General features: G+C 41.9%; 1 protein-coding gene across 1 annotated transcript in view; it reads right to left on the bottom strand.

Annotated features, from left to right (window-relative positions):
• The window catches only part of LOC120862929 (contactin-associated protein-like 3), a 232,277-nt gene that overhangs the window by 166,815 nt on the left and 45,341 nt on the right, over positions 1-20,121 (bottom strand). Inside the window, exon 3 of the mRNA XM_040239100.1 lies at positions 10,193-10,386. Within this exon, the coding sequence (XP_040095034.1) occupies positions 10,193-10,386 (194 nt within the window). The remainder of the gene's footprint in view (positions 1-10,192; positions 10,387-20,121) is intronic.

Raw genomic sequence — 20,121 nt, 5'->3', positions numbered from 1 at the left:
GGTAAAAATTTACCTTTTCCATCATATACTTTTCCTGCTTAAAACCAACTTTCTTGCTTAAAAACAGTGTCCTCTCCCAAATGGGTAAAAAAATTCTACTTATAAAGCTATTTCCCCCACAACTCTGCCATACTCTGTCCATATTACTGTTTAAGATTTACCTTTTTCATAAAATATACCCTAATTTACATAGATCTCCAATAACACCACTTCTGCAACAACTTCAATCTATGAAAGGTAAAATTGTAATTTGTAAGATGTCTCAAGAGTTGCTGTTTATCCTGCTACATGTTTAAAATTCTACTTGCCACCACATCCCTTCCTCTCAACCTGACAACACATGGCAATTCAGATAAGCAAAATCGTTACTTTTGCAAAGCAATAAAGTCTGTACAAGGGACATAGTTATAAACAAACTGTAGTCCCTGATGCCAGAATTGATGTGAAATAGGAATGAGATGAATAAATATGGTGAAAGAATAGTGATACTTGAGGAATAAAAACAAAAATTCCTAGGAGTAGAAAAAGAAGGGAGGGTCTAAGCAATTTTCATACAAGGAGAAAGGGATGTGAGCGAAGGTTTTCAGATTGTGAAGGACTGTAATTGACAAATGGAAGGAAGGATGCTCCACACCACTGGATCCAGTCAGCCTGGCAAGAAGCAGCTGTTATACTGGATCCCAGGCTTCTGGGCACCCGTCAATTACTTTGTGGTCACAGATCAGATTCATTCACCTCTCTGCCTCAAACTTTCCAGCTTTGAACAGTTTTGACAGACCAAATCCAATGTTCATCTCTATTGTCACTGAGACCTGCAGAGAAGGGCAAAGAGGACTACCTCTGTCTTTGGTTCAATAGGGCATCATCCTGGTACAACTTTGTGGGAGAAAAGTGTCAAGCCTCTTGTTAGACCTGGCACTGAATGCCTCACATCACATCAGCAGCATCACATGGTTGGCTAAGTTTTAACCTAACTAACCATCTGAGTTGAGGTCTGTTTGAGAACAGCAACTTTTCCTTAACTCAATCTAACACCTCCTTATTGAGAAATTGTAATAGGCCTGGCCTTCTGGGGCAATCAATCCCTGACCTAATGGCTCTCGGAGCCCAAGAAGGGGAGATGTATACAGAAAATTCAACTGTGGTCTGTGATGGTAAATGCAATCAACAAGACTGACCACAGTACACAGTCTCTGCCTTAGGAATCAATGCACTCCACATTCATGAGGTGGATGGTTAGGAAGCGGAGGGCCGAGTCCTCACAAAGGCCAAGGATGTGGAAGAGATCAATACAGAATCACTGAAGTGTTGCTCCTGTTGTGCTTGAAACCATCCAGTCTCAGAGCCAAACTTGAAATCAGTGAGTCCAGAACTAGCACAAGCCTCAGACAGCTGAGGTACACTTGGCAGACCCTTCTGAGCAACCTCCTACCTGATGCAGGGATTGGCTCTGTTGAGTCATCAACTCATTAGCAATAAATGTATTAACCTAGACCTGAAATAAACCAACATATATTTAATGACTGAGTTAGCAGAAATCTCTGTCAGGAGAATTTCTGCTCCTTCTATCTCCAGACAGAGCTTCACATGTAGCATAGTACCTACTTCCTTCCATAGAAACCCTCCTCCTTGTATCTGAGTCCAGTTTTTCTTATTCTGATTCAACACTGCTTTTATCCCTCTTTATTTTGCAACTACACACAGTCGTATGATCTTTCTATTTATACCAAGTAAACAATTCATTTAAACTTGAATCTAATATGGTTTATTAATTTAATTATGCAACATTTCAAACATCCCTGCCGAAACAGATATACATGTACCAACAATATAGATCTATTTTAACAAAGTAAATATTTTGCCATGTGTACATCAGCTCTTTCTCTAAAATAAATAAATTGGTGCACATATAACCAACAAATGGCCTGCAACCCAACCCTCATGCTTCCAATATTTCCCTGTCTTTTTTCTACCCTACACCCTTGGGCTCACCTTTGTTGCTCTCTTAGAACACTGTGAGATTGTTGTGAATCTTTCAATTCAATATTAATTAATCTCATTAATTAGTCGACTTGGTGTTCTAGGTTGGAAATTATCCAAAGAAGAACAAAGTTTCAAATGATTTGCTCTGTCTATTTTATATTCATTTAAGGACCTACTGCTACTTATTTTTTCAAGGCAAAAGAAATCTATTAAATGGAATTATTTATACTAGAACTTATGTTTATTTCAAATAATTTCTTTTCTTATCTTTCTCAAATATATTTTGCCAGCCCTTTCTTAGAAGAATGCTTTTTTCACGCAAAGGGCCTGCATTGGAAGAAAAATCCACTTTATCCACTTAAAAATCTAAGTTTATTGCCTTACAAATAACAACTTCCAACTTAAATTCATAGAGTGTAACTTTTGAACTAGAGTTCTGATGAGCTTTTAATATGAAGAATAAACCCCTAACAAATGCAGAGTGTAGAGATTCAGGATATATTATAGTTTTCAAAGCTAGGACTAACTTTAACCACTTGTTACTTATTGATAACAATGAAAAAATACCTGGGCTTCACCCCATGAGGTTGGTGACTATCAGGGATAAAGAGGATGGTCTATAGCCAAAGGGCACTGAAGCAAGACTCCTAAAGTCTTGTTACAGAAAGCATCACCTGCCCAGGCTAACACATGGGTGGGATGAGCTACATCCTCAAGCAGGGAGCACATTCCCCTCTGATCCAGAAAGCTGGAGGTTAGGTTAAGGTGCAAAACAATTTTCCCCACAGATGGGACTTTGGTCATTCCAGTCTGTCCTTCTCACAGTCTAAACGGCACTGGAATCACCTGGTCATCTTGTTAAAATGAGGATTCTATTGGGTGAGGGCGGAAAGACCATATTTCTATCAAGATCTGTCAAATGATGCTGCTGGTCCATTGGCCACCTGCCGATTAGCAGGACACATAGCAGTCTAGGTCCTTTCTTTTGTAGAGAAAATGGGAAAGAGAGGAGGAGAAAGATAAGATGTGTGAGAAGAGGAAACCAGAAAAATGGAAAAGAAAGCAAAAGGTCATGGGGGGAGAGTGAAAGAGGGACAAAAAAAAACCAAACAAACCAGGAAATGTGATAATATGGCCCTCCCAACATCTCTTCCTGCTAAGTGACCCCATCAGGGTGGACATGAAGTCCTTATATGGTCCCACCTACCAGCCCAGGAGTTTCAGTGCTTGGTGTAGGGTAGTCTGAGAGCTTTCCTGATCAGACCAGCTCTTTCTCTGGCCACAGGCCATGAGATCTGAGATGACCCTCAGCCAGAGCCACAAAAGTCAGTCCGTTTCCTCAGATTTCTGAGCCAGTACAGGAAAAATGAATACGAGAAGCCAGTTACACAGAAGGTACAAGGCAGGGCTGATTCTTAGTTACAACCATGCCAGGCCAGTTCAGTTCAGTTCAGTTCAGTCGCTCAGTCATGTCCGACTCCTTGCGACCCCATGAATCACAGCATGCCGGGCCTCCCTGTCTCCATCACCAACTCCCGGAGTTCACTCAGACTCATGTCCATCGAGTCAGTGATGCCATCCAGCCATCTCATCCTCAGTCATCCCCTTCTCCTCCTGCCCCCAATTCCTCCCAGCATCAGAGTCTTTTCCCATGAGTTAACTCTTCGCATGAGGTGGCCAAAGTACTGGAGTTTCAGCTTTAGCATCATTCCTTCCAAAGAAATCCCAAGGCTGATCCCTTCAGAATGGACTGGTTGGATCTCCTTGGAGTCCAAGCGACTCTCAAGAGTCTTCTCCAACACCACAGTTCAAAAGCATCAATTCTTCAGTGCTCTGCCTTCTTCACAGTCCAACTCTAAGCCAGGCTTCAGCAATACATGAACCGTGAACTTCCTGATGTTCAAGCTGGTTTTAGAAAAGGCAGAGGAACCAGAGATGAAATTGCCAACATCCACTGGATCATGGAAAAAGCAAGAGAGTTCCAGAAAAAAACCATGCCAGAGACCCAGCTAAATCCTCCCCTTCTCAGTGTCGTTGGATTCCCAAGTACCTAGACTGATTTGAATTGATTCTCTAGAGTTTGTCGCAATAAAGAAAGAAGGGAGAATATAGGGGGAAACAGAGAGAGAAGAGAGAAATGAGGAGAAAAATATTTAATGATAGATGAAAAAATAAAGAACAGAAGGATAGAAGAAAAGAGGGAGAAATAGATGATGAGAGTGAAGCCAAAGTTAAGATAGAAGAAGAAAACACCCTCTGGGAGGAAAGGTGCCCACGGCTGAGCAGGGACCCAGTGGTCATGGGCCGGATGAGCCTTGACAGAGGGCACCATTGCAGAGGAAGCTATTAGCCGTGGTCACCTGACAGGAGGGGCTGCACCAGCCTGGCTTTCATAGTGTCAGCCCACTGTCCCCACCAAATGGAACTGAGACGGAGAAGAGACGAAGCCAGGGCAGGCTGGGAGCCTGAGAAAGATAACCAGTCAAAGTCTGTGACAGAGCCCCAGGAAGACCTAACAGATGTCCAGGCAGGCAGTGATGGAGCTGGAGCCCTGACATCTACCTGGAATACCGTCAGAGCTTTAGACTGCCCACCCACGGACCTCTCCTGCCCACCAAGCATGCTCACAGACCACAACCTCAGAGCAGGAGAGTGGATAGAGCCCACGCCTCTCCCCAGCCTGGTCCCGAGGCCCCCATGGAGCTCACGTTACCCTATAGATAAGAGTTCTGATCCGCAAGCACCGCCTCACAAAATTCTTGTCTGAATCCAAGAATCACAGTAGATTGATATGTGTTAGTCGGTTTATTCTCAGGGAAAAGTAGAAAATAAACATTACTGGGAATTCCCTGGTGGTCCAGTGGTTAAGAATCTGCCTGCCAATTCAGGGGACAAGGGTTTGATCCCTTGTCTGGGAGGATCCCACATGCCAGGGAGCAACTAAGTTCATGTGTGACAACTACTGAGCCTGTAGCTGCAACTACTGAGCCCACATGCCACCACTTACGAAAGCCATGCTTTGCAAGGAAGAGTAGCCCCTGCTCATAGCAACCAGAGAAAGCCCATGCAGCAATGAAGATCCAGTGCAGCCAAAAATTAATAAATAAAATAATCAAAAAATAAATGTTAATAATAAAAATAAAATAAACATTACTGAACTTTGCCAGTGATCACTGATCTGTTGTATTGCTCACTTCAATGCTCTTCTATGACCCTCAGCATCCTAAGATTCTGACCATTTCCTGATTTAGTTGGACTAAACTTGCAAACACATCTTCTAAGTCCTATGAATGTTCAGTATCAAGCTTTGTCAAGCCACCTGGTTTCCCAATGGACTGATGTAATCCATGCTTGTTCACATCTTATAGAAAATGAACCCCTTTTTCTCACTATTTTTTTTCAGTGATATTTCTTCCACTGCATTTCAAATGAGGACATTTACTCTGCACATCAAAAGAGTGTGTGTGTCCTGAGAAGTAGGGCACCACTTGGCAAGAGATGGCAATAATTTTGCCTTCATTTAAGACACAGTCCTATATTTCATTTAAATAAAATCCTTTTAGAGTGTATTTTACAGTTCTGAGTACTGTAATTTATTTGGTTAGTTTCAAACAGAAATCTAATTTAGCCACGGAAGCAAACACTCATCAATAAATGTTAATGTGAAACATATCACCAGGTGAAAGGGACTTGATCTGCTGCTGCAAGATCAGGCCACACAGAAAGCATAAGGGAGGTAGGAGACCTCTAGGAGCAAAGACCAGCCCCCAGCTCACAGCCTGCAGGGCTGCAGTCCTACACCCACAAGGAAGTAAGTGAGCATGTATACAGAACAGTCAGCAAGGAAATTCTAACTGCTACCATCTGAAAGGCCTGCTTGCAAGGCTGGCCCATTCCCAAGACTCATGTGGCTCACTCATTATGCTCACTGTGCCTAATGTTTTTAAAGTAATTGAAAATATAACTCATAATTATCAAGTGGTAAGACTGCTGTCAATGCCAATTGTGTACAATGGGCCCAGAGTAGGAGGTGAATTCACATAACCCATGATAATGGATGCTGAAGATGCAAGGATGAGCCCCTTTCCTAAAGGAACTAAAAATGCTAAGACAGGAGAAACACCTACACTAGACCTTCAAGGACCAAGGGCTACAAGCTGGGACAAAGGGCTACAAAGAAGTACAGAGCAGAGAGCTCAAGAAAGGCAACCTGCCAGAAGATAGAGTCCACTCATTCAATAATTCAGCAAACATTGACCAACTTTCTGCTCAGACTCAGGCACCATGAAGTGCTGGGGGCACAGGCAGGGTAGGCCAGGTCTCTATTTACACAAGTTCAGGAATGGGAGGCAGGCTACTTCACCAGTCTTTTCTGTGTGATACGATGCATAGATCTGAGGGATCCTTCTGTCCTCACCTGTATGGTCTAGTATTAACAATGTCACCATTCTTGACCCTACTTCCACAGGGCACTTGATCATTAAACAGACTGATAGATGTGGTTCCCCTAGAACCTGATTCACTGAACAATAAGAATTTTCACTTTCTCAATCAAATAGAGTTGAAGGTGGCAAAAACATAAACCTTAATTCATACAACTAAGAATAAGCAGGCACCCTGAAGGCTCAGACAGGGAAGAATCTGCCTGCAATGCAGGAGATGAGGGTTTGATTTCTGGGTCAGAAAGATCCTCTGGAGAAAGGAATGGCTACCCACTCCAGTATTCTTGCCTGGGAAACCCCATGGACAGAGGAGCCTGGCAGGCTACAGTCCATGGGCTTCAAAGAGTTGCACATGACTGAGAGAATAAGCACAATCATTAGTTACCTAATTTTGAAAAATAATATGCAATTTTGAATAAATTTTCTCTTTATAAGTAGGTGCTTCATTTAACTTTAACTTATTCTTAAAAAAAAAAAAAACTTTTTCTTTCATATTGGAGTATAGCCAATTAGCAATGTTGTGATAGTTTCAGGTGGACAGCAAAGGGACTCAGCCATGGATATACACGTATCCTTTCTCCCCTAAACTGCCCTCCCATCCAGGCTACCACATAATATTGAGCAAAATTCCCTGTGCTATACAATTAAACCTGCTTACTCTTAAATAATACCTTAGACCACCTGACCTGCCTCTTGAGAAATCTGTAAGTAGGTCAGGAAGCAACAGTTAGAACTAGACATGGAACAACAGACTGGTTCCAAATAGGAAAAGGTGTACGTCAAGGCTATATATTGTCACCCTGATTATTTAACTTATATGCAGAGTACATCATGAGAAATGCTAGGCTGGATGAAGCACAAGCTGGAATAAAGATTGCTGGGAGAAATATCAATAAACTCAGATATGCAGATGACACCACCCTTATGGCAGAAAGTGAAGAAGAACTAAAGGGCCTCTTGATGAAGTGAAAGAGGAGAGTGAAAAAGTTGGCTTAAAGTTCAACATTCAAAAAACTAAGATTATGGCATCCAGTCCCACCACTTCATGGCAAATAGATGGGGAAACAGTGACAGACTTCATTTTGGGGGCTCTAAAATCACTACAAATGGTGACTGCAGCCATGAAATTAAAAGATGCTTACTCCTTGGAAAAGTTATGACCAACCTAGACAGCATATTAAAAAGCAGAGACATTACTTTGTCAACAAAGGTCTGTCTAGTTAAGGCTATGGTTTTTCCAGTAGTCATGTATAGATGTGAGAGTTGAACTATAAAGAAAGCAGAGTGCTGAAGAATTGATGCTTCTGAACTGTGGTGTTGGAGAAGACTCTTGAGAGTCCCTTGGACTGCAAGGAGTCCAACCAGTCAATCCTAAAGGAGATGAGTCCTGGGTGTTCTTTGGGAAGACTGACGTTGAAGCTGAAACTCCAATATTATGGCCACCTGATGAGAAGAACTGACTCACTTGAAAAAACCCTGATGCTGGGAAAGATTGAAGGTGTGAGGATAAGGGGATGACAGAGGATGTGATAGTTGGATACCATCACCAACTCAATGGACATGAGTTTGAGTAAACTCCAGAAGTTGGTGATGGACAGAGAGACCTGATGCGCTGCAGTCAATGGGGTTGCATAGAGTTGGACATGACTGAGTGACTGAACTGAACTGACTCTGGTTTGGACTTGGTGCTCTTAGAATTATCACAACACCAAAATCACTGCAGATGGTGATTGCAGCCATGAAATTAAAAGATGCTTACTCCTTGGAAGCAAAGTTATGACCAACCTAGATAGCATATTCAAAAGCAGAGACATTACTTTGCCGACTAAGGTCTGTCTAGTCAAGGCTATGGTTTTTCCTGTGGTCATGTATGGATGTGAGAGTTGGACTGTGAAGAAGGCTGAGCGCCAAAGAACTGATGCTTTTGAACTGTGGTGTTGGAGAAGACTCTTGAGAGTCCCTTGGAATGCAAGGAGATCCAACCAGTCCATTCTGAAGGAGATCAGCCCTGGGATTTCTTTGGAAGGAATGATGCTAAAGCTGAAACTCCAGTACTTTGGCCACCTCATGCGAAGAGTAGACGCATGGGAAAAGACTCTGATGCTGGGAGGGATTGGGGGCAGGAGGAGAAGGGGACGACAGAGGATGAGATGGCTGGATGGCATCACTGACTCGATGGACATGAGTCTGAGTGAACTCTGGGAGGTGGTGATGGACAGGGAGGCCTGGCGTGCTGCAGTTCATGGGGTTGCAAAGAGTCGGACACGACTGAGTGACTGAAGTAAACTGAACTGAATAACTGCTTCCAATCATATACATGGCAACTGCTTGTTTGGAAACTTTATCAGGCAGCCCTAAAAGCACTCACAATTCCCTTCCCATTTTATTCTTTTAATTAGTGTTAGATAATTAACTAGTTCTTCTTGATTCAATTTACATCAACATTTACTGACAAACTTAATAATAAGTGCTCCAGAGACAAAAAAAATTAAGTAGACCACAATCTATTAGGTCTTAACATAACATTAGTGTCTAAGGAAACTCAAACGAGGGCAATTTGTTACCCAACACATATTATCATTTTGTTGCCTATTAGCCTTATTGATAATAGGTTTTTAGCTGACATTTTTCCTCTTACCATGACAATTCAGAAAAAAAAAAATTAAGTTACACAACATCCTTAAACTAAGTTAAATGGAAGACACACTGCATATTTTTTTAATTGTGGTAAAATATATATAATATAACGTTTAGCCCTTAGACATTTTGAAATGCACAATTCTAGACATTAACATTCACACTGCTGTGCAACCATGACCACCACCCATTTCCAGAACTTTTCATCTTCTCAAACTGAAACCCTGTCCCCATTGAACACTAACAGTTCATTCCTTGCTCCTCCAAATTCCTAAATTACATTTTTAATAAAAAGGAAAAAAGTAATTTTGTCTCCATTTGACAAAAATCTTCAGGCCACACACCCCCACCCCGCCCATTGGTTGCCCCATCACCCAATTGCAAACCCTGGGCAGATCTTTACAACACTCTTCTTTGGAAGCTTTTCACTTGAAGCAAACTGTGATTTAAAGATATGAAACCCTAACTATGTAGTCGATTACATATATTTTAAAATTCCAAAAGTTAAGCAAACAAAACTTAATTCTTCTAAAAGGAGCATGAGCATGTGATCAGAATAGAAACTATGTCACTGATGTAAATTAAAGTAGTTATGATTCAAAGAATCTTAACCATATATTGTCCATAAATTACAAGGAGCCACACGGTGCTCAGGGTCCTGTTGGAGAAGGAATTCAACACATGCCTCAAGAAGTCCTCCACAGAAAGACTCTCCATTACATCAATTTTTAAATGTTCTGAGTCTTTTAGAAATTTCGATTTATCAGAGGACCCAGAAAAACATAAATATGCTTTAATTAAAAAAATGCTCAGGCAATACAAACTACTGTGCCTGATATTAAACAAAAATAAAGTGAGCTGCATGTGATTTATTTAAACCTTAGACTACACATTGTTTAAAGAAATAATGGGAAGACATTCCCCTTACATTGTTTTAGTTTTTACTTATTTCATAAATTATACATAGACAGTATATTCTAAAATGTCACCTGTGCCTCACATTCAGTGGGAATATTTTTGAGTAATTTAGGAGGCTCTGTTTCTGTAGTTGACCTGATAGATGAGCAGCAAAATGTTGTACCTGGCATAGTTCATACTCTGACAGACTGCTTTTCAATAGATGCACATACCCAGATGCTTTCCTCTCGTCGATATTGCTTCCAGTTCCTCCCACCATCACTGAACATCAGGAGGTAGCTGGTCACCCAGTCGGAGCTCCCGTATCCTCCCTGGGTGGCCACAGCTGTGACCTCCATTCTCTCTCCAAGGTCAATCTGCAGCCACTGGTATTTATTTGACACAAGAGGAGACCAGCCACCAGCTCCTTTTTGTGAGGAATAGAAAAAAGAAAAATGATAAAGATGGAGAAATTTTGAAATTTTTATTAACCTGGAAGAATAGTATCATAAATGGAATTTATAAAAATCATAGTTTCACATCCTTCCTTATATAATGCCTCATAATTACACACACTTATACAAACAAAAAATAAAAACACAAGTTAAGTGTAAATGAATGAAGCTTATATTAACTGGATTGTCTGTAACCCCTGACTCTTTGTGGTTTGGGGGTCCCACTAAGTGAAAGTGCTTAATATAACAGGTGGACAACAGGCCATCACATCAGTGCTTGGAACTAGTGTCTTTATTGGCTTTAATGCATGACTTGCCCTCTGTTGACCATAAGGAAAATACCCAGACCATGGCAGAACTAGAAAATCTTAATTTTGGATTCTTAACATGAGGAACTACAGTGTTGAGTACTGGGATAACAAAGATGGTTATGGCATAGCCTTGCACTCAAGGTGCTCACGGACTCATAATAGAGAGAATAACTTGAGAACAATTCAAAAAATAACTTGAAAGGCAACATGAGAGTGGTGAAGATGAAACTAATTTCTGTGCAGGGAAGCAAGGGTTCTGAACAGGCAGGAGGTAGGATGAATGAGAATCCAGAGGAGGCTAACGATAAGGAGTTTCTCGCACATTGATGAAAATAGGTGCAGAGTAGAAATTACTGGGCTTTGTTTTTGCCAGTGCCTGTAAGAAACCAAAGAATTACAGATTTATGAGAATGTATTATTGGTTTATTTTGTTCTTCCATTTATTAGAAAGATGAGTTTTGAATTTGGATTTAGATATCATATTATAATATGTTTTTTCATTTAAATTATTATGCAATATAAAATTGGGAAATAGATCTGAAATGAAATCTAGAACTGATATTTTGCTAATTATCCATGTCTAGAAAACAATGTCATGTAAACAACCCCTAACATGAAAAAAGTAGCTTTAAAAGTTTTTTCCCATTATTCTTACACCTAATTTGAGACTCTCATAATAAAGCCTGATACTGTAGGCAATATTTATTATCTTCTTATTAAGGGCAATTATTAACATCCACACCCTGTTTACTAAAACTATTATGACTCAGTGCACATCAGGAGATGTGTGACATGGTTACAGGACAGCTCAAAGGGAAATGGAAGCGGGGTACTTTCATCAGTGTGTGGAGCCGTCACCAGCAAGTCACCAGCAAGTGGGCACATCTATCGCTTCACTATGTCCTCTGTTAATTGCACTGCATGTATAACCCTTAGTTAAGCCTGAAGCTTACAGATTCTTTCTGTGACTTCCTCATTTCCTGTAGTAAATCTTTGTTCCAATATTATAAATTTTCTTCTCACTGTGTCACAAGCACAATATCTTTTCCTTTGATCCAGAATCTTAAATATGCCATATTTTTGGTTGTTCTGTAATACACTTTTTAACTTTCTACGTTGAAATAATTTTCAGATTTACCAAAGAGTTGCAAAGATGGGTAGGGAATTCCTGTCTACTTTTTACCTAATGTCTCCTAATGTTAATTTCTGACATCACCAGGGCACTTTACTCAAACCTAAGCTATTAACACTGGTACAAGGTTAAAGAAATGATCAACTTTATTTTGATGTCTCCGGTTTCTCTACTAACTCACTTTTCTGTTCCAGGATCCTGTGTTGCATTTAGTCACTGTGTCTCCTTAGAGTTCTACAACCTGTGAAAGTTTCTCAATCTTTCTTTGTCTTTAATTACAGGACTGATTATCACCCAACACCTTCCTGCTACTCATATTCATTTGTGCAAAGGTCCCAACTAGTATCTGATGAATGAGAAGTCCCTCTGAGTTCTAGCTGAGGGCTAACTAATAGTCCCAAGTAACATTACTTGGCAATTGCCTGTAATTTTGTAACCAAAATAAGTCAAATATTAGGTGTTGGCATTTAGCTGTCACTTTAACTTAGAGGTTCTATTTACAAAATTTATTATGAATCCTTTGGAACCTCTGAGAAACCATTAAATGTCCTGTATTCTGACTTATATTAGTATAAGAGGATGTACTGATGATACACTTCTTAAAAAAACTTCACAATCTTTCTGTGTCATCTTTAATCTCTTTTGAAGTCAGGAAGTAACATTAACATGTTATGAGTACCACATGTACAGACTAAAAAGTATCAGCATGTTTCCAGCATGTTGCCTTGAGACCAGCCTCTCTCACAGATACATCTATATCTCTGTCAACCAGTCTTCAACATCTGCAGGTAATCGACCTTGAACACTTCATATCCCTTACCTGTGGTGAGGAGGTGCTACTGGTATGCAAATTAAGCTATTTGATTAAGTAGGTACTCTGCTAAAGTAATGAAACTGCAGAATCCCCTGTGCCGTGGGGCAATTCATTTCAGTTAGATAACACAGCCACGGGGTAATCCCCAGATACCTGCTGGGTGATAATGTGAGTTACTGTGCTTTTGCTCATTCACATAGTCCACAGAGGTGACTGCCTCTTTTTCTAATGACTGAAAAAAGTGAGAAATACACAAATTTTAAGGAGCACCGAGCAATCTAACTGACCAGTAGAGCTGAACCACTGTTCTGCAATAAATGAGATAAACGAGAGAAAATGAAGTAGCCAAAACTTCTCACAAGCATAGGGTGTGCTAAGGACCCTCCCAGATGCTCCAAGTGTTACTTGACACACACCCTGCTAGTAAGACAGGTGATACAGTCTCTGCTTTGCAAAGAAGGAACAACCATTTTAGGTTCTGATGAGGGTGTTTTATTAAAGCTTAGCTCCCTTTTCATTCTCTACCCCTTCGAAGAACACATCTCTGTGGTTTGTCAGTTGTTCAGCATTGTTTGTTTATTGATAGCCAGACTGTATTTAATATTGCTATACTGGCAGACATGGACTTTCCAGGTGGTCCAGTGGCAAAGAATCCAGCTGCCAATGCAGGAGGCTCAGGTTCAATCCCTGGGTCTGGAAGATCCTCTGGAGAAGGAAATGGCAACCCACTCCAGTATTCTTGCCTGGGAAATCCCATGGACAGAGAAGCCTGGCAGGCTATAGTCCATGGGGTCCCAGAGAGTTGAACAAGATTCAGGGACTAAAATAGCAAACAATTGGCAGATATATTGGAAGGTTTGTCTCCACTTATTCCTGTGTGACTGCTTCCCCCATCTTTGGTCGGCTCAGACACAAGCAGTGACTTGTGTCTTTGGAGGAGAGGAAAGGGTAAACAGGAAACTCTCAGCTGGGGCCTTAATTATCCTGGTCACTGACCACAAAGACAATGACCCCTGCTCCTGGTGACCATGGGGCATGAACTGTCATAAAGATTGTCACCTTTGTGCTGAGAGGGAAATTACTCAGAGCTGAAAAGACAAATAATTTCATGCCTTCCTCAACTTTCAACAGGATTCAGAGCAGAGAGATACCCAAGGGACCAATGTCAAATGGGTTAATTTGAAGTGAAGAGACCCACCCATCTCCAGGGCATCTATATGTCAGGTAAGTAAATGGCTAAATTGGAACTGTCACCAAGGAAAGTTTCCTTTTAAGATCTCCATTACATTGTCTCAAATGGATCTTATCAAGCTCTGTGTGTTTTTTTCCTCACTTAAATGCATCGTAATTCACAGAAGAGGCTTCCCTGGTGACTCAGATGGACCTGGGATTGATCTCTGGGTCATGAAGATTCCCTGGAGAAGGGAATGACTACCCACTTCAGTGTTCTTGCCTGGAGAATTCCATGGACACAGGAGCCTGGTGGGCTATGGTTTTTCCAGTAGTCACATATGGATGTGAGAACTGGACCATAAGGAAGGCTGAGTGCTGAAGAATTAATGCCTCTGAATTGTGGTGCTGGAGAAGACTCTTGAGAGTCCCTTGGCCTGCAAGGAGATCAAACCAGTCAACCCTAAAGGGAATCAACCCTGAATAGTCATTGGAAGGACTGATGCTGAAGCTGAAGCTCCAATACTTTGGACAGCTGATGTGAAAAGCCAACTCACTGGAGAAGGCCCTAGTGCTGGGAAAGACTGAAGGCAAAAAGATAAGGTGAAAGTAGAGTATGAGATGGTTGGATAGCATTACTGATTCAATGGACACGAATCTGAGCAAACTCCGGGTGATAGTGAAGGCAAGAAAGCCTGGCGTACTGCAGTGCATGGGATCATAAAGAGTCAGACACAATTTAACAACTGAACAACAGCAGCAAATTCACAGGAGACATATTACTGATTCCAGGTGGGGCTGGGTGAGTAGGGAGAGGATGAGAGCAGCAGGAATGACAGATGTTCCAGGAAAGAGGGGCTGATGGGTGGGCAGGCCCTGGGGATGCTCTCTGACCTGCCTGCTCAGAGATCTCTGGGCTTTAAATACTGATGCTTTTGTCACAACCCCACCTACAGTGCTGAGGAAAATTTAAGCATATGCTCCAGCTCTGATTTCTTAAGAAGCAGTTTCAACTATCTACATATACCATTCCTGACTATCAAGGTGCAGAGAAAACACAGAAACTTTGCCTCTGGGACCTGTCTAGGTAACCTCTGATCCCCTTTCTGCTGTACTTCCAGAAATCTGCTAGCAGCCTGAGCAGGAGAGAACAGACCATTTTCCAAAAAGTGCATCCATAAAGTGGGGGAGGGGCGGAGGGGAATCACACGGCAGCCTAGTAAAACACATTCCTGTACTAAATGCAAACATACCCTGTAATGGCTTTGTAAGAAGATAATTCAAAATAAAATTAAAAAGTGTATACTGATTAATTTAAATGCCAGTAGTATTAAGGGGGAAAAAAACCACAGTGTGACTGTTCACCTGTGACTCCCTGAAGTTCTGTCTGAAACATCCCAAGGGACAACTTTCAATGCCTGTGGCATTTAACATTCACTGCTGCAGCTCTTTCTGCATAAAATAAAGAAATATCCATTGCTACTGTGTGTTTTGTTTTGCTTCTCATATACACTAATGTTAGGTAGGGAGTTAGGCATTAGAAACAAGCGATGGCCTAGCCTAAAGGGATGCAAGCGGATCTCTAAATCTCACCCCAGACATGCCCAGGAAAGCTCACAGATATGCTACAAAAATAACCACAGAGACTTTTCCAACTGCTGCACAAGCACTCAAGGCACATAATGGATACAAACTAACCACAGGGGCTTCTCCAACTCCAGCACACAGTGCCCTTGATGCACAGATGTGTCCTCAAGTGACCTCAGGCAGCCAGGGGCCCATTCAGTTCAGTTCAGTTCAGTCGCTCAGTCGTGTCCGACTCTTTGCGACCCCATGAATCGCAGCACGCCAGGCCTCCTTGTCCATCACCAAATCCCAGAGTTCACTCAGACTTGCATCCATCGAGTCCGTGATGCCATCCAGCCATCCTTGGTCGTCCCCTTCTCCTCCTGCCCCCAATCCCTCCCAGCATCAGAGTCTTTTCCAATGAGTCAACTCTTTGCATGAGGTGGCCAAAGTACTGGAGTTTCAGCTTCAGCATCATTCCTTCCAAGGAAATCCCAGGACTGATCTCCTTCAGAATGGACTGGTTGGATCTCCTTGCAGTCCAAGGGACTCTCAAGAGTCTTCTCCAACACCACAGTTCAAAAGCATCAATTCTTCGGCACTCAGCCTTCTTCACAGTCCAACTCTCACATTCATACATGACTTCTGGGAAAACCATAGCCTTGACTAGATGGACCTTAGTCGGCAAAGTAATGTCTCTGCTTTTTAATATGCTATCTAGGTTGCTCATAACTTTCCTTCCAAGGAGTAAGCATCTTTTAATTTCATGGCTGCAATCACCATCTGCAGTGATTTAGGAGCCCAAAAAAATAAAGTCTGACACTGTTTCCACTGTTTCCCCATCTATTTCCCATGAATTGATGGGACCAGATGCCATGATCTTCGTTTTCTGAATGTTGAGCTGTAAGCCAACTTTTTCACTCTCCTCTTTTACTTTCATCAAGAGGCTTTTTAGTTCCTCTTCACTTTCTGCCATAAGGGTGGTGGTTCATAAATATTCTATACATACATTTGATTATAACAGACTAAATTATGGGAAAGTCATGTGCAATAAAGCCTACTGTTATGTAACTTGCAACTGTCAGCCAGCCTTGAGCATACATCTATTTGCATTCCTTTTCCTGATTGGTGGCTGGTACAAGCCCTACCTTGCACAAGGCAGAACCAAGAGGAGAAGATGGGAAGTATTAAAAAGGGAAAGTCGAGAGGGATCGTGGCCACTCCTTCAGGGTCAGGTACTCCCTCCTCTCAGGAGTGTACTATTCATTGTCTAATAAAAGATCTGTCTGCTTGAGCTGTAACTGAGCTGTAAACCAGTCTGTTGTTTCAAATTCTTGCCACAACAAGACAGGAGCCTGAGATATCCTGCCTGCGTGAGCTGTAATTAGTCCATCCTTCCAAATCTTTGTAAACCAACCTGACACTCCTAACCAAGTGTTAGAAAACATACAGTAGAGAGACAATCAGAGTTGAGGTGATTTTTAGCTCTTCAGTTATTTGTTTGAATTTCTGTACTGACAAGACTACAAGATGATTTTGCTAATTTCTCATCTTAGAAATAAAATGAGAATTTCCCAGCAAGCCTATAAGCCATGCAAACATGTAGTACTTCATTATGACTAAATAACATGTATGACCAAGCTTATTCGTTCATCTCCTGTGAAATCTTCACGTTTACCAAAGGTGCAGCTCTGAGATCTGGTCTAATTCTATAAAAGCATCATTGTGCATCTTTCAGAGGGCCACTGAGTTACTCAGAGTAATGGATCATTCATGGGGTCACTCAGAATAGGCATCATTTCCCTCTGATGTGTAGAGAACAGCAGGGAATCCAGGATGTCCAGAAGGCCAGGAGGCCAGGCACTCTACTCCAAGGCCCCCACCACTTCCCACGGACACACCATTACACTTAAGTCAGTGGCTCCTTTTTCAATTAAATATAGTATAGGATCATGTCAGGGAAATAACCATGAGAACTAAATTATCCATCCATACTTGACTGCTCACTCAGCCAGAAGCCTCTGGGAAAAGTTCCATTGATGGTAAAAGTTACATTTTCTTTAGTGATGTTATTTAGCTGAATTCATTACACTTTGTAAGCACACTGTGAAGGCCTTGGATAAAAAGAGTATGTACTGACAACTTGTTATATAACATAGAGTAGTAAAGTGAGACTGCAAAAAGGATGAGACCTAAGCATCACAAAATGCAAATACAACTGATATAGGAGCATTTGAGGGAGGGGGAGTTGGCATTCATCCCCAGTAAAGTATGGAACTATTATCTGTCAGGGCGAAGCCCCTCCACTGGATTTCCTTGAAGGAAGCACAAAAACAAGGGAGAAATACATTGCAAAAATCACACTGTAGAGAGAACAAGGAACCCCTGAAATACCATCTTCCAGTCAGCAGCTGATCCAGAAGCTCCTCATTATGTTCAGAGCAAAGGCAGGAGCAGCTGACGAAAAGGTTCCACTAAGATATTTCATCAGCCTTAGTCACTGGCTATGGTCTTCCTGGACCAGTTTCTATGTCACCAGTTAAACTAGCAATTCAGGGTTGCTCTGTGCTTTATTTAACATGGGACTCTTGTATCTTGAGCAATACCAGATGCCTCATGAACAGTTGCTAATTGAACCTCACCCCTTTGGCAGGATTGAAGACCACCTCAATTGGGATGTCTTTCCTCATGACTCCAAAAAAAAAAAAAAAAGGAATATCCCCACAAGAAGCAATGGAATTACATTGTATAAGTAAAGCAGTATGAGGTGGTGGGGCAAAACATATCTTCATAGGGATGCCAACATTAAAAGTGGAGTAAACAATGACATCATAGTGTATTCAGGATGGTGATGGTTTACTCGCTAAGCCATGTCTGACTGTTGCGACTCCGTGAACTGTAGCCCACAAGGCTCCTCTGTCCATGGGATTTCGCAGGCAAGAATACTGGAGTGGGTGGCCATTCCCTCCTCCAGGGGATCTTCCTGATCCAGGAATTGAACCTGGGTCTCCTGCATTGCAGGCAGATTCTTTACTGACTAAGCCACTAGCCCTCATTCATCTCAAGGATACATACTGTTAAGTAGATAACATTTCTGAACATTTCTGTATTACACACAACATAAAAGTGAATTACTTTGGGGGGAAAAAAAGAAGCTGAATTTGCTAGACAACTATTTTAGAATTTGGATAGTGCTTAGAAGAGCTTCTACATACCTTTGGGGAAGTTGCCACGTACATCATAGATAGTATTTACTCTTGGAAAAATACTATGGCAAAATTGTTGCCACCTTGAGATACTTACTATGCAGATTATAAACACAGACATAATTCTGCAAAGATAATCCATTGTGTTTTTTACTCCTCTCTCCAGCAAATCCTGTTAGCCAGTGATCACTATCCCCTTATGCCCTAGAGAAGCCAAGGAGGACAAAGACCAACTCAGAAAATAGGAAACAGTACGTGTGGTGTCTCCCTCTTCATCAGAAAGAAGAGATGGAAGCCCAGAGGATTGTGGGAAAGAGGGGAAATGGAGGAAGGTTAAAAGGTGGTGGGAGAAGTGATTCAGACACCTTGTTCAGGAATGAAGTTCCAGGGGGATAAAGAAAGTCAGAGGCATAAACAAGCAGAGGAGAGGCTTTCTTGGGGCCCATTTGGAATTTGGGGCGATCACCTTGTAGGGGCTGTGCAGTCATTACTAACAGTTTCCAACAATTTCTGGTTTTCTCCCTTCCAGGCACAGGGAGGATTGCACTTCCATGCCCCCTGGTGGTTGAGAGGGGCTATGTGACCACCTCTGGCCAACAAGCTGAGTGGACGCGATAGGTCACTTCTGGATAGGACAAAACCATTCAAAGGATTCCCTGCCCCACTCCATCCCCCACATAGTGATCCAGAATTCCCCACAGGCCATCAAAATGGGGCATAGAAGTTAAACGAGAGTCTGACTGAATCTGAACAGGTTAACTTGACAAAGACAAATCAAATCTGTAATCAAGGTAACTCAGGCTGGAAACCAAATGAGACTCAAGGTCAGGCTTCAGGGAGGCAAGGAGTGACACCAGACAGATTCCTAAAGGGACAGTGACTTATTCCCTGGGAACATGATCTTACCAAGAGGTACATCTGCCACAGGTTTCAGGAATGGGTGCCCAGTAATCCCCAGTGTTAAGAGCAGACAAACGTCCCTCAGCAGATAACCAGGAGCTGAGACCCCAACCTGGGGCACCCCTCCCACTGTTCAGCTCCACGAGGGCAGGAGCCCATCTGTAAACCCAAACACTGTCTTGGAAAGGAGTAGGAGCAAAGAAATCTGATCATCCCTGGAAGATGTTCTTCTGTTCAAAAGAGGCTATGAATCCAAAAGAGACCGGAGATTATTATTATTTTGGGGGTAGTTCTATAATTTGGCCTACATGGTAGACAGAAACGATAACACTGTCTCCCTGGCGGTTGTTGACGACACTGAAAACATGCTTGGTTTGTTCTGGTTTGTGTCATCTAGTGCCTTAGGCTCTATGGGGGTAAACTGAAGACTCTAGATCTTGAAAAGGACCATGGGAAAATCAGAAAAGATGAGTTCTGTGCAATTCCATATGACAACTCTATGGCCCAGTCTGTGCAAACTCTGGGATTTGATGGTTTTTCCTCCCACATGCTACTAACATGCATTTTATTATTTTATTTATTTATTTGGCCTTGCTCCATGGCATGTA

Source organism: Oryx dammah, unplaced genomic scaffold (genome assembly GCF_014754425.2).
Source record: "Oryx dammah isolate SB20612 unplaced genomic scaffold, SCBI_Odam_1.1 HiC_scaffold_1, whole genome shotgun sequence".
Classification (NCBI taxonomy): domain Eukaryota; kingdom Metazoa; phylum Chordata; class Mammalia; order Artiodactyla; family Bovidae; genus Oryx; species Oryx dammah.
This window is presented reverse-complemented; position numbering and strand designations above follow the sequence as displayed.